General features: G+C 32.5%; 1 protein-coding gene across 1 annotated transcript in view; it reads left to right on the forward strand.

The window, feature by feature from the left end:
* The window catches only part of LOC149527947 (uncharacterized), a 26,359-nt gene extending 26,190 nt beyond the window's left edge, over positions 1-169 (forward strand). The window contains exon 2 of the mRNA XM_089811199.1: positions 1-169. This exon is cut by the window's left edge and continues 460 nt beyond it. Within this exon, the coding sequence (XP_089667325.1) occupies positions 1-169 (169 nt within the window).
* The last annotated feature ends 14,846 nt before the right edge of the window (positions 170-15,015 follow it).

Raw genomic sequence — 15,015 nt, forward strand, 5'->3', positions numbered from 1 at the left:
TCCTTGTAATGGGTTTCTGGTAACTCCATTGGAGGAGGATGATAGTTTGGATACTGAGCTATGTAAGTTGAAGGGGTTCTGTAAGGCGGCTTATCTCTATGATGATGCCAAAGAAGCCATTGCTAATTTTAAAAAGAATGGCAGGAGGCATATGTCCTATTTTTGTTAGGGTAGAATTTGGCTATTGTTACTCATTAGGTTGTAATTGGAGCTACCTCCCCATTGTTAGTAGGAGGTTCTGCAAGGAGTTCATCTACATTACAATTATTAAATACATGGCAAATCCTGCAGAAAAATCTTAAAATCTTAACCTACAGAAGAATGTTGAAATCTAAGGTAGAAAGAAAAGATCTTCACTACATTGATTAAAAATCTTTTGCATATTAATGTTTTTCATGAATATAAATTAGAATACATATCTAATATATGTTTTTTATATATAAAGGTTGAATAATATTAATTTAGAGTCATTTTATTTGTTTCATAATTAATTAATAATAATTTAAAAGTATTTTTTTATTATATGTATGTAAACATAATTTTTATCTGATATTTTTCTTTATAATTGTATGTAGGTATAAAATTGATGATATATCTTAATTCACTATGTGCATGTACACATAAATTATATGTAATATTTATTATAGAAATGATACATATATAAATTAAAATAATTAAAATAACATTTAAAAGAATTAAAGTATAATAATAAAAATAAAATTAAGTAAAGTTAAATAATAATTTATATTTATTAAAATTTATAAATATTTATTAAAATTGTTCATTTTAGTCTTATGTGTAAATTAATCTTACTTGATTATATATTGTTATTCTAATTGAAACTATGTATGACTAATAGATTGCATTCATGAAAGTTATGACAAACAATTCAATGATATTTGTTTTGATTTTTGTATTAATTATCAGTTTTTGAAGTAATTGATAGCAATCAAAAATATGGGAGGCTGACCTTGAAGTGAAAAAAGGTGGATAAATCAGCTGAAGCTAACCTCCCAACCACCTAACTAATAACAACTTTAAACTTCAAAAAAATATATATGTCCATAGTTACCTTAACAATACTATCAGTCTTTAAACTAATATGCATAACAGACTGTAAAATAAAATAACAACCCTTATAAAATCATTGCTATAAGTCCCCTAATCAACATAAACATAAAGACCTCATAGGGTACCAAGTTCAAAATCATAATCATAAACACAACAAAAATAAACAAAAGTTATAGGGCTACCTGCCTCTTCTAGCCCATGGTTGTCATCCTTCTCATGCACATCTTTGTCCACATCCTCCCCCTCTGTGTTAACTAGTTTTTCTAGGATGGTCTTTAACCAATCCTCAGCCAAGAACCCATAGATGGATGGAGTGGTCTTAGTGACTTTTTCTAGGTCCTCCTCTTTGTTGGCATGCAAAAAATAGAGGGTAGTGGCCACGGAGTGCATGACATTGGTGGAAAACTCCACCAACGTTTCAAACCTTTGGAAGATAGTAGTTTGTTTGTCAACTAGGTCACTCAAGGCTTTCTCTAGCCTTTCCAGTCTCACCTTGCTATGGCTATGCTTACCTTTCTTCCCAACACCTTAATTATCAGTTAGACAAAAGGTGAGTACATAGTTGTTTTATCTCATTGAGATTCGATAGAAAAGTATATGTTGAAAGATATTACAAAATATATGATGTCTGCATTATGATTATTCATAGGAGATCATATTAGCTAACTGGCTCATTCCAAGTGTCATAAGAGTCATCTTCAACTAGGTAGTTATCAAGGTTGATCCCAATAATGGGTCCACTTCCATATGAGTTTTGAGAACTATCTAAACCATCATCACCACTTACCTCAATTGGTATCACTTACCTTCTTTTGGTGGCCTGGAGAATATTTATTGTCAAGCCTTTTTGGTTCCATTTTTCTAATACCTATGGTTTTGATTTGTCCTCTTTATTTCTAATGTTCCCATTTTCCATCCTCTTTGAGATTCTAGATTAATTCTCCCACTATTCAATAAAATTCATCTTTAGTGATCATTGTAGTATGACCATATAAAATTTCTTTAATGGTGCATTTACCCTTTTTTTCTCTTAGCAACTTGAGGAACTTTTATTCTAAAAGCTTGAATATTGCTATTACTTATAGAGAGATATTAGAATATATGAGTTTTAAAAGAGATTCAGTAAGGTGCCTAGATTTACCATTAAATATGTCATCCTTCCTAGCTTTCTAAATGATCCATAGCTCATGATCATAGATGATAGACCAAAATGTTTTAAATAAAGAGAATATGAGTAAAAGTGAAATAATAGTTTAAATATAGACAAAACATACTCTAGAAATCTTTAGAAAAAATATGTTCAAAGAAAACATAGTGAATAGACTCAATATTTTTTCACATAGAGCAGCTATTAGGTTTACCCCTTAATCTCTTGAAGGGTAGTTTATGAAAAAGGAGATGATATAGGAAGTAAGAATTTTTGGTTCAATAGGTTTGTACCCTAGTCTACTAAGAGATTTCCCACAATCATCATAGTCTAGGTTCATTTTGTACTTATAATTGAGGTGATAAAGGATATCAACTTTGTTAATTTGGAGATAGAAAAATAAATTTGAGCCATCTAATGACCTCAATATTTTAGAAGAGGTTCCTATTTCACAACATGGTTTTGGACGTGCAAGGTCAAGACATCTTTCTTTCATAAGTTAGTACATTCTCCATTGAGTTGAAGGAATGTAGAACTTGAAAAACTAATCTCTTCCCATCTCTTTAGTTCATTGTTGCACAAAACATCCTTGAAGTTCTAAATAACTAGTGCTACCTAGCTTTTGGTAGAGAAATCTTGCACTAATGTCATTGGCTTACAAGAGTAGGATATTTGCCACCACATATTCTTCTATGCTTCTCCATAAGATGATTTTCATCAAAAATATTTTTAATTGTGTTTCAATTCCCCCAAATGGATTTAAAGATGTTGGACCCTTCAAATTTTATGTGTACCTTTAGTGAAAACAATTTTAGAATTAGTCCTTGTTATTTCCAAGATTTAGCATGAGTTGGTGCAACCCTCAAGACGTTGCTCCTAGTAAAGATCTTCCAAGACTCTTTCTCATGACTTTCTTTGGTATTCCACTTTATTGCTAGTGAAAGCCCTTGAGTCTTTAAATCCTTTAGAATAAGATGCCCTAACTCTCTACTTCTTATGCATAAATCCCAACTGACCACATGTCTTTTCTTATTTACCTCTCTATTAGATCACATGAAATCATGAATAATTTTTGAAGGAAATTGAATTAGCTATGCTTAAATAACCAGGCTAAGTAATAATATATAGAATGAGAGGATAGAACCTTTTAAAAAATCTTAATCCTCCTAGCCAAGGATAATAATCCATTGTTCTATTGTTCCATTTATTGAGTTTCTTTTGCTATTTTATTTCTAATCTAGTCTCACATATATTTTAGATTGGGATTAACAAAAAAAGGATATTTCCTATGAGATTTACAATTATTATTCCCACCTCCAATGCTCTTCATTATCTTTTCCAATACTTGTTGTTGAGCATTCTTATTCTTAGGATTTACTCTATTTTGGTCTTGATTAAAACCAATGTGAATATTATGTATCTTGAGAAGCTTCTCAATCTCAGATAGGCTATTGCTTGGGGCTGTCACCTTATTAGAGACAAAGTTAAGCTTAAGTCCATCAAGGGAGGAACAAATATCCTTGAAATTCTCCAAGTGGAGAGGGGGGATTATAGGGTGGTCTTTTGTATTAGTTGCAACACAAGAGAGGTGAGTTTCATGCACTTTTCGCTCAATGTTGTGGGGATATAAGTTCATTTTTTGAATTTTTGAAATTACACGGGTTTCCTAGAAAGAAAAAAGTAGTTTAATTTTTCTTGCGGCCCTCTTTCCTGCAAAAAATAGAAGACATTAATACCTTTGGGAAGCAATAATGAGAAAAATATAAATCAAATGAGAGATTATTATGGAGGTTAACACCTTGGTTGATAGGTCCACCAGAACTATTACATCCATAGTAGGTATGAGGATATTGGACCTATTAACCTAGAGCACTCTACCAATTGGGTCTAAGGCCTAAAAGATGAGGCTCCAAAGGAAGGGTGAAAGATTCCATACTATAAGTCATGGGGAGGTTGAAAGAGGAAGGACTTCGCTATGGATAGGCATAAGAGACTAAAGGGTATTACTAAAATCACAAGACCCAAGTCTCCAAAATTATCTATTAAATAAATCTTTTTGTAAATGACGGTTATAGAAAAAATATGAAAATTAAAACCTTTTTTTTTCTTTCCTAAGTATTATGAATCCAGTTGCTTGAAAAAACTGTAGAAGAGAGCTTCGAAATTTTAAGGGAAGAAAACAAGATAGGACAACCCCAAAGCCTATGCTTCTCCTACTCGATGAAAATTCCCAATTTGGTGTTAGGCTTGATACATAGACTAAAAGGCAAATGATCATTAGCAACATCACCTTTACTTGGGCCAAATTATTCTCTCTTCTACTCTTTAGGAATAGACTTCAATCTATATTGTATAGAAGAAGTCCCCTTGATCACTTCTCTAAAATATTTGAAGCCCCCTAATTGTTCAAAGTAAATTTTTTTTTTGTAAGGTTTTGAAGTGAGAGAGGTCGATAGCTACTAGGTATTTTTCTAGAGGATGAATTAGGACATAATACATTAGAATAGTTATTTTCTTCAGCTAGAAGAAATGCCTCTACTTTCGATAATAAATCCTTGTGAATGCATATCCATGTAATTTTCAAGGGATGAGAAATAAATGTAGGCAAGTAGGCTTTGTATACAAATTTTAGAGCCTACTTCCCCTTCTACATATTTCTTATTATTTTGATCAATTTTTTATTTTCTATATCAACATGGTCAAAAATTTGCATTCATTTAGAACCGAATCACCTTTGAAAATATAATTTATTTATTATTTGATAAATATCTTAGATATTATTAAAATAGATTAGGTAAAAAATGAAGGGTCATGCTATTAGAGAAGATTATAAGAATATAGTTAGAGGTGTGTGGATGACATTGCACATTATTATTAATGAGAGGATATTAGGAAAAAGACTATATTATAAGTGAAGTAATCTTTATAAAATGATTGTAAAATGATAGGAATAACATCCTCATGGCTTAAGATAATCTATTCACTTTTGTCTCTCTTTACTCTCCTATAGTTTTTTTGTGTCTCTTCATTCTCCCCTATACTTACATATTATCTCATATAACCATTAAAGCTAGGATGAGATGCATGATATTGTACCTAGTCCCAAGAAGTACTTATTATCTAACCTAGTTAGGTGATAATAAATACAAATTCATCGATGGTAATTTCATGTCTTTTTAAAGGGAATCACTTCTAAAATGTTAGAATATAAGCATCTATGGGAGTAGGATTGGTTAGCCCCCAAAAATGATTCCCATTTTTTGACATAGAGTAAAATTGAGACTTAAAAAATTTCATTTTTGACCCATTCAAATGAAACTAACAAAAGTTCTAAAGATTAAAATCCACACTAGAAGTATATTATCATCATCTAAAATATTGTAGTCATCATTAGGAAAAAAATATAAAAGGATTATAATGGATATTGTTTGATCTACCACCCCAATAGATATAGTATCTCCACTTTATAATATTCCAATGATAATAAAATTAGGAGTGAAATCCATTCTATTACTTAGTATTCCATGAGTGATTTGATTGATATTTTTAGGAGATATTTTTTCAACTAAGGTACATAGAATACATCATTATTTAGGTTTCATCATAAACATCAAGATATCCTTTCCCACACACACACACACACACACACACACACACATAAAGACTACATATGAGAGAAACACCATAATCTAGAATATTTCTCACTTATCATGACTTGTAGTAGTGAAATGATATTTTCCTTTATTAGCACTTGTCACAAATTTGTGACTCTTTTCCTTATCATATTATATTTATTTCGAAGAATAAGTTGAGTTAGACATGCTTGAAGGAAATTTGATTACATTCTTCTTCTAGAGATACATATATTCATAAATATCATTCTTGTGAAAATAATTTCCTTCATGTCCTAGCTTCTTCAAATATAAATACACATAATTATCCCTCTTTTATGGTCCCCACATAATGGAGAAGATGTATACTTTCCTTGGAAAGAGGAAGATTATACTCTGTCCTTATATATATTAGGTTTTGATTGATTTTTCTTCTTGTTGGATCCCTTTTCATGACAATCTACCAAAGCATGTGACTTCATCAACGTTGGGTTACTCATTTTGACCAACACTTCATGTTAAAGAATCAAAATAGATATGAATGAATAAAATTATGCTACATAGCCATGTATTCCCATATTCAACCAATGAGTATGAAAACTAGAAATAAGAGCTATATACTCTGAAGGAAGATTTCCTAGTAAATTGAGGACAAAATGTGCATCCTCCTTCTAAGTGCCACAATCTTGAAATTAGGCTCTTATCTCATTTTACTTACTAACACACTCCTATATTGTATCAAAATGCTTAGGATATAAATTTGGAATTTATTAATCCTCCAAAGTCATCAAGTTTTTTATACAAGTGAACAAATTTATCCCAAACATACTTAACAATGTAAAATATAAGATGGATTGTTACACATATCCTTAATATTTTAAGAGCCATAAAAATTTTAATGGTCTCATCAATTTTCAAACTAGGATATATGTTTCTTGAATAATTCAAGAAGTGCAGTAAGTTAATTATTTCTATATTAGTATATTTTGTGTATTTATTTTCTACATTGCATACTTATGTGGAATTAAAAGTTGAAATTTAGTATTACTCATGAAAAGATAATAAAAAAAGTACTAGAGATAACTTAAGGCATAAATGTATTGGTATCTCTAAGTTTTGTTGTATATTAGTGTAAAACACATAGTCATATATAAGGAAGAGTCAATCAATCTGTCATCACTATGACCGAACTACTCTATATAGGTCGAGTCATGTATAAGATGAGCTCTATAGGAATTGAGAAAGTCTTTGGTCACTGTGTACTTTACGTATAACTTGACGACAATTATTGCTGAGAAGATAGAGCACATAGTGTTGAATTATACAAAAGGAGCCGAGAAAGTTAAGGTTGAGCAACAACAGTAAGACTAGTTATGACCAATCATCAGAGACTGTAGTGCCGCCTAACATAGAGATGACATAAATGTTTGGAATGGTAAAAAAATTGATGTAAACTATTTCAAGCCTATAGGTAAATCCTATTTAATGATTGTAGAGTTTGTTACAAAGGTTATTATGCATTTTGATGTGGATCATCGATCCCTATGAGGGATGAACAACCAATTATATGAAGAGGAAAAAATGGAAGTATCTAGAAGACTCTATAGATGTCTTTAAATAGGTATATCCAAACCCTATTTTCATATATATAAAGAGAGATATCACACAAGATATTGCAAATTGAGTGATGGAAGCAAATGAGTTAAGTTTTTGGATGTTGCGAGAGAAATTTGTGAAGAATAGAGTTAGTGACCTAATGAAGTAGTGAATAATAGAGTAAAGACATACCAGATTAGAGATCAGATCAGGGATTGGATGGAAGAGATCCCTAATTAGTAATTTTAAAGGATCAGGTACTCAATTAGTTTTGATAGATTGAATCAAGGTGGTTTTAACAGACCTTTGTACATATCCTAATAAAGTCCTTCATTTTAAGTCTAAAATCCTTTAATCAAGGTAGACCTGATAGTCTTAAAGATTTTAACATAGCATACCCCTCACAGGTAGATCATCATAAGTGATCAAAATTGTATTCCTAATAGGATAAATTTGTTACTATAGTAGTGAAGATTTATGGGTGTCATCCTCACCTCAATTTTACCTTCACATTGGAGGGTTTATGGGTTACCAAATCTTTTGTGCTATTTATTTACATTTCATGATTGTGATGCATAGTTAGATTTATTTTAGCATTTGATATTTTCAAGTTCTATTATGCATAAGATAGATATGAGATGGTTAATGTGGTGAATGTAGTAAAGTTATTTTGAAGGATAAAATTTTTATAGATCTTGATTCTCCCCCCTCTCAGTATCTTAGTTTTCCCAATTAACTTCCAACAAAATGTAAAATCCCATAATTTTAGTTGAATAAATATACCCCACCCTCTCGAAAGAAATGATTTATCACTTCATACTAGTGTCAGCAAAATGACATCTTTAAAGTAATAGTAAACACATAACTCTACTTTTTCTAGATACAATGGCTATAATCAATGTATCATACTTAGATCACTATGAAAAAATAAAAATAAGATATATACATAGTAAAACTTCTAAAAACATGTCAAATAAGACCATGTATAGAATAGAAATTTCTTATCATAATGACTAAAAACTAATAGTACTACTATGAAGTACAAAGAATTATACACTTAAAAAAACAATATCATTTGAAAAGGAGTCAGTATGAGACTGAATTGGGCCTTTGATGTTTCACAAATTGAAATCGCTGAAATTTTTAATTTAAACCTTAGGAACCAAAATCAAAACCACCAACATCAATACAAAATGTAGAAAGATTTACCCCAAATAAAAATTATTCCTTTAAAATAGGATTTTTTATTACAAAGATATCACTAATTAAAAATCACTTCCAAGATGTAGAATGATTATGATATCTCATGGAATCTGCTAAAGATTTATGTGGCTCCCTTGACCTAAACTATGGAACCAGGTCAGCCTAGGTCAACATGGACTAGACTAGGTTGAACCAAGTCAACCTAGTTCTCCTAGGTCAACCTAGACCAAGACTAGGTTTCCCATGTCGACCTAGTCCTTGATGGTTTTGGGGCTTGAGGCCTAGAAAGCCTTAAGGGTTTAATTAATTATCTTTCACTCTCCCATCAACTTGTATTTTTTTCCCATCCAAAACTCATATATAAGGATACTTGGAGGTTTCATTTTCATGTCTTATTCCCAATTAAATTCCAAGATTAAAAACTCTTTCTATCAAGTGAAGATTTTTTCCTTTTTCATTCAAGAAGTTCCAATATTCAAGATTTTCAATCATTCAAGTAAGGAGATTCCTATTTAGTATAGAAGGATCCTTTGTGCGTATTTCCTCTTCAAGATCTAGTTTATTGTTGACCAGTACGGGAGGAGATCTGTATTGAAGCATTCATCTTCTTCATTGATGCACATTTACATCCATGGAACCATGATGGGATTATGGTAGATCCATTGCAAAGTGTGGAGATATGATCGTACATGTTCCTAGTTCAAGATATACAATATACTTACATAAAAATTCCTTATTGACAAGGATTTGAAGAAAGACAAATCCTAACATTTATCTTGTCTTTTAGTCATTTACATTTAGATTTCTCAATTATGGTTAATTCCCTTAGGGCTTGACCAAGGCAAGATCTCATTATACCCAAACCAAAAAACCCTTTATTTTCTATGTTTATTTGTAGGATACCAATTGAAGTTTACCAATCAGGAACCTACTTTTCAAGATCTTTCTGGAGAATTCAGTTGCAAGTCACCAAACAATGTCAACCTAATATAAGGGTTCCTTTCTGAGTGGACATAGACCTTAAGTTTTCTTTTCTAGGGAGATTATTGGGTTTTGTTCCTCTCATCATTTTATTCCAAGATCCACAAGTAGATATTTTGAAACAATTTAGACTTGTGAGTTTTGGAGCTCAAAACATCTTCCTTTGTGCCTCTAAAGGTGAGTATTTCATAATTTATTTCCTTTCAAATCTTTACCCTAGATTTATATCTTAATTGTGCTAATTATGTATATATTTCATCTAGATTTACATTATTTAAGTGATTACTTCAGTTCCATATTCACTCTATGCTATCAAGGGCCAAAGAGTACATTTCTTTGTATCACATTCCTCTCTAAAATTCAAATTTAGTATTGGCTCCCTCATCCCTTTGGGTTATATCCAATATAATAAGAGAAATCATATTTATAAATTTCCCTCTTTCTTTTTCATATATATTTGAATGGTTTAGTTTCTCTAGAAAAGAGGATATCTACAATCCTATTAAAGTGTCTCCCTTTTCTACCTAAACAAATAAATATGAGCTTATATAACATCTCATGAAAAGGAAACTACAACACAATAGTAAACTATGTACCTTGTACCTAGGAGGTCTTGGACTAGAGTCTACTTGACATTAACAAATAATATAATTAATTATAAAAAATAATAATTAATGTTGGTTTTGAACAATTAACCATTAAAAAAACCTCTCATAAAAAAAGATATTATGATATATACTAGCCTCCCCCATAAAATATTTGAACTATCTAATGTGATTTTGGAGGGTGAATTTAATACAATTTATTCTTCTCAAGAGAAGAAAGCGGTTATTTGGCCATTGTAGAATACAATTGACACTTCACAAATTTCATTTCAAATAATAATCTCAAGGGCAAATTACCAAAAAAGAATTAGTTGCTTGAAACCAGTTGTGATTCCTAAAATGTTACATGTCATTTCTCTTGAGAGTTTCCATCTTTCCCCTATCATTTCAAAACAATATGGGGGGCATACAAAATTCTTGACATGGAATCCATTTGGCATGCTAATCTTTGTGATATTATATTGTGCTCTCCTTCATTTTTTGCTTTTGTTATATGTTTTGAGTAGATTTATTTAAATAATCCTTGTTTCTTTGTCAAGAACAAGAAGATAAAGTAATTGAAACTATCATACATATTAGTTTACTTGTATCTCTTTTCTTTTATATATTGTTACATGTTATGTTGTACCTATGCTATTATTTTTACTAGTGATCTTGTATAGTTTTCTTGGTTTCTCATGATATGGTAGCACCAATTAAGTTTGGTCTCCATGTTATTGGCCCAAAAAGACTCTTATTTGTAACTCTTACATATCTTTTCCTCCATTTTGTTGTAGTTTTGACTTCCTTCGGGGAATGTTGGTATTTCATACTTGATATAATATTACATATTATCATATGATCATATTGTCCCTAAAGTTAGTAGACCACTTCACATTGTCTCTTTTTGTCATGTGTCCATTTGCCTTGATATATTTATCCTCTTGGGGGAATCTCATAGTGGAAACATTCTTTAGTGGATGCATGTGTGCTTCCATTAAAGCCAATTCCCCCATTAAGGTGTTGGAAATAATTTTAACATAGAGGCATACACTTTGCTCATCCTTTCTTATCATGGAGTAGAAAATATGGATTCTTAGTATAGCTTGGAGTACTTCACCATTGTATTGTTGGTATGATTTTAAAGTTATCCCCAAATCTCTCTCTCTCTCTCTCTCTCTCTCTCTCTCTCTCTCTCTCTCCCTTCTCCTTCCATGAATTATTAGTTTCCTAGAGCTATTGATAGTGTAGGAGGTGATGAAATCCAACTCCATAGTTGCCAAGATCACCTGCAATGCAAATAGCTTACCGAAGAGAAACCTAATGAGCAAGAGCTTAAAGGAAACAAAGAAAGAGAAAATATTTCACAATAGAAAAATGGAATTGCTATGTGAATGGATGAATTTACAATGAGAGAGAGACCAAATATAAAGGCCTCAAGGAAGCTTCTAGAACAAGCTGGAAGGTGGTAGAAGATGAGGTTGAGAACTAAGCAGACTTCCACAAAAAGGTGGAACATGCTAGAAGGGAAAAAACTCTCATGTTGTTAACAACTCATCACTACAACCATTAAATACTGAATATTAAATAAATGCATTAACCTAAGTAAGCTTAACTGAATAGAATAAATAATAAATAATAAATTAATTATTTACTCTAACACCCCCCCTTAAGTGCAATGTAGGGGAATGCCTTAAGCTCACAAAACTAAGATGAAAAAGTAGAATGGATCCCGGCAACAAGGCCATGTTAGGTACCCATGTACAATGCAAAGAAATGAAACCTCTGAAAATGGGGAAAGAGAGAAAACCACGTGGGAAAACCCTCCCCAAAAAAGAGGTAAGTAAAAACATGCTGAAAAAATAAAGGAAGGAAGGAAGGCCTCAACAAGACCCCCCAAGGACAACTTCCATCAAAAATGTTTTAAGAGACTCTCTCAAATCCACAAGTACAACTAGCCCCCCCATGAGAGATAGAAAAGTTTTCAAAGCCCCCCCAGATTAATGGAGCTCTTCAAGAAATAATCGAACCAATGAAACTCCAATGTGGAGTAAACAAGGGAACAAAACAAGGGAACCCCTGAATGAGAGGGAAGACTGGAAGGCCTATTTGATGCTCAAAGGAGAAAATATGAGGATCGTGAAAGGGAATCCCAAAGGTAGTTGTGATGATTCTATCATAAATGTCCATTGTAGAATCTGCAATAGGTACACCTAGAGGCTTGATGAATGGAGCTAGAGGATCAGGTGGAGCAAAAGAAGAAGAATCCTACTGAAGAGAAAATTCCTCAATTGGATGTGGTGTGGTAATCAAAATAGGGATCTCAAGAACAATATAAAGGTTCAAGTATCTTGACCGCACCACATGATGCTCCAGGAAAAGAGAAGTAGTGTGCTCCAATAATGGAGATGGTGGCACAAAGTGAGAGAAGGTGTAGAGATGAGTGGAAGAATCAACTTCCCCTATAGCAATAAGACCTATTACACAATCTTGAATGAAGACTGAATCGAAAATGAACTCAACTATCTTCCCTGATCCATTGTGTGTAATCTGAGAAATTGAGAGAAGGTTTTGAGATAGAGATGGAACATACAATACATCATTAATCATGCCATACTAAATGCTAACTAAACCTTCCCCATAGACTAGTAGGGCAGTGTTATTCCATGAGAATATGAGGAATAGGAGAAGCCTCAAGAGTAGAGAAGACACCTTGAGAAGATGTCATATGGTGAGAAGCACCTAAATCCAATATCCAAGGAACCTGTCAAGGAGATGCAATGGAAGCCTATAATGCATGACCCTTTCCAAGATTTGATGTAGATGGAAAAGATGTGGAAGAAGACTTAAAGGCAGACCCCTATGAGGTAGAAGAGGACGAAGAAGAAAAAATGTTCTTCTGAAGAAGAGCTTGCAAATATGGAATTTGTTTCTCATAGCCATCAAATCTCTTTTGAAAACAATGTGCTTCATCATGAGATCCTTTCTGACAATAGGAATAGGTAGGAGTCTCAGTCTTCTTTTTCTCTTTCTTCTTAGAAGATGATGAACTAGTAGAAGAGGGATTTGATATCTGCTTCGACTTCTGCTCTTGTGTATCCTTGACAAGAAATGCCTATGACTGTGAACCTAAAAGTGAATCCATTTGAGTGATCTTAGACTATTCATGAGTTAACCGATCACAAAATATCTCAAATGAAGGCATCTTGTGTCTGTCACCCAAGGCATCCATAGTGGAGTAGAAAGTGGAAGAGAAAATATGATATTGTTCCCTCAACTTTAAGAGTATCAAAAAGATACACTCATCATCTATCTTGGTTTTCCCACATCCCTACAAAAGTGTAAACAAAGATTTGAACTTCATCAAGAAGTCCTCAATGGTGGGAAAGTTGTCAAGTGTCAAAGAAGTCAACTCTACATCAAGCTAAAGTGACCATAACTCATTCACTGTGCCAAATAAAGTTTGAAATTTCATCCAAATAGCCCGTGGAGTGGTCAAACCATCCATGTGAAATAGAAGACTATTTGAGATGTTCAGTGCAATCAATCCCATGGCCTCATCCATTTTATTCCTATGCTAAAGATACTGAAAAGGGTGTGTAAGAACAGGTTGATTCTCATCTAGACATGACCATAAGCCCCTTGACATGAGAAGCCTAGTCATTTGTGCCTTCCAGGTGTGATAGTTGTGTGGCATGAGATGGGTCACAAATGGATCCTCCATTGAAAGAGAAGAAGGTAGAAGTAGAAGGGTCTTATTCTAAAGTAAATTTCAGAAAAGAAAATGCTCCCCCCCACAATGTATAAATTGGGCACTCTTTACTTAGTGCAATTACAATAGCCAATTTAGGGCCTATTTTTGAAAGTAGTATTTCTATCTATAGAACCTATAATCTAATTGCAAATCTGTAAAGTAGACAAAAAAATATACACATTAAAAAAAACTAGAACCTGATTATGTTTCTAGATGAGCCCGTACTAAGCATTTGAAGTAGCAAAAATTGGAAATTGCAAATTGCAAAAAAATTTAGGAATAGAGATCTCAAACCACCTACACCAATGTGTAGATCATGAACTCTTACCCCAAAACAAAAAAAATTGCTTGAAAAAATGAGTCTGTATGAGGGAGATATCGCTATTTGAAAATCACCTCTATAGTTATTTTTTCTAAATTACCACCATTGCACCTCCAAAAAAGAAGAAGAAAAAAGCCCAAAAATTATCAGATTTGTTATGTCAAACCCTCTTTCTCCTTTTTTCTCGAAATACTAAAAAAATCCTCTTCCTCCCGATTGAAGAAAAAATCACAAAAAAACTAGGGTTTGTGTCTTCGAATCACGGCTTCAAAAATCCTTTGGACCAAGAAGCAGTCGGAAGGCTCTGATACCATGTAGGAGTTGATGAAATCCAACTCCGTAGTTGCCAAGATCACCTACAATGCAAGTAGCTTGCCGAAGAGAAACCTAAGGAGCAAGAGCTTGAAGGAAACAAAGCAAGAGCAAATATTTCACAATAGGAAAATGAAATTGCTATGTGAATGGATGAATTTACAATGAGAGAGAGACTGAATATAAAGGCCTCAAGGAAGCTTGTAGAACAAGTTGGAAGGTGGTATAAGATAAGGTTGACAACTAAACACACTTCCACAAAAAGGTGGAACATGCTAGAAGGGAATGAACTCCCATGTTGTCAACAACTCATCACTACAACCATTAAATACTAAATATTAAATAAATGCATTAACCTAAATAAGCTTAAGTAGATAGAATAAATAATAATTAATTAATTAATTATTTACTCTAACAGATAGTTCTTGGGGGCT

The sequence above is a fragment of the Cupressus sempervirens genome, chromosome 11 (assembly GCF_028749045.1).
Source record: "Cupressus sempervirens isolate cs-2001-9-10 chromosome 11, ASM2874904v1, whole genome shotgun sequence".
In the NCBI taxonomy this organism is placed as follows: domain Eukaryota; kingdom Viridiplantae; phylum Streptophyta; class Pinopsida; order Cupressales; family Cupressaceae; genus Cupressus; species Cupressus sempervirens.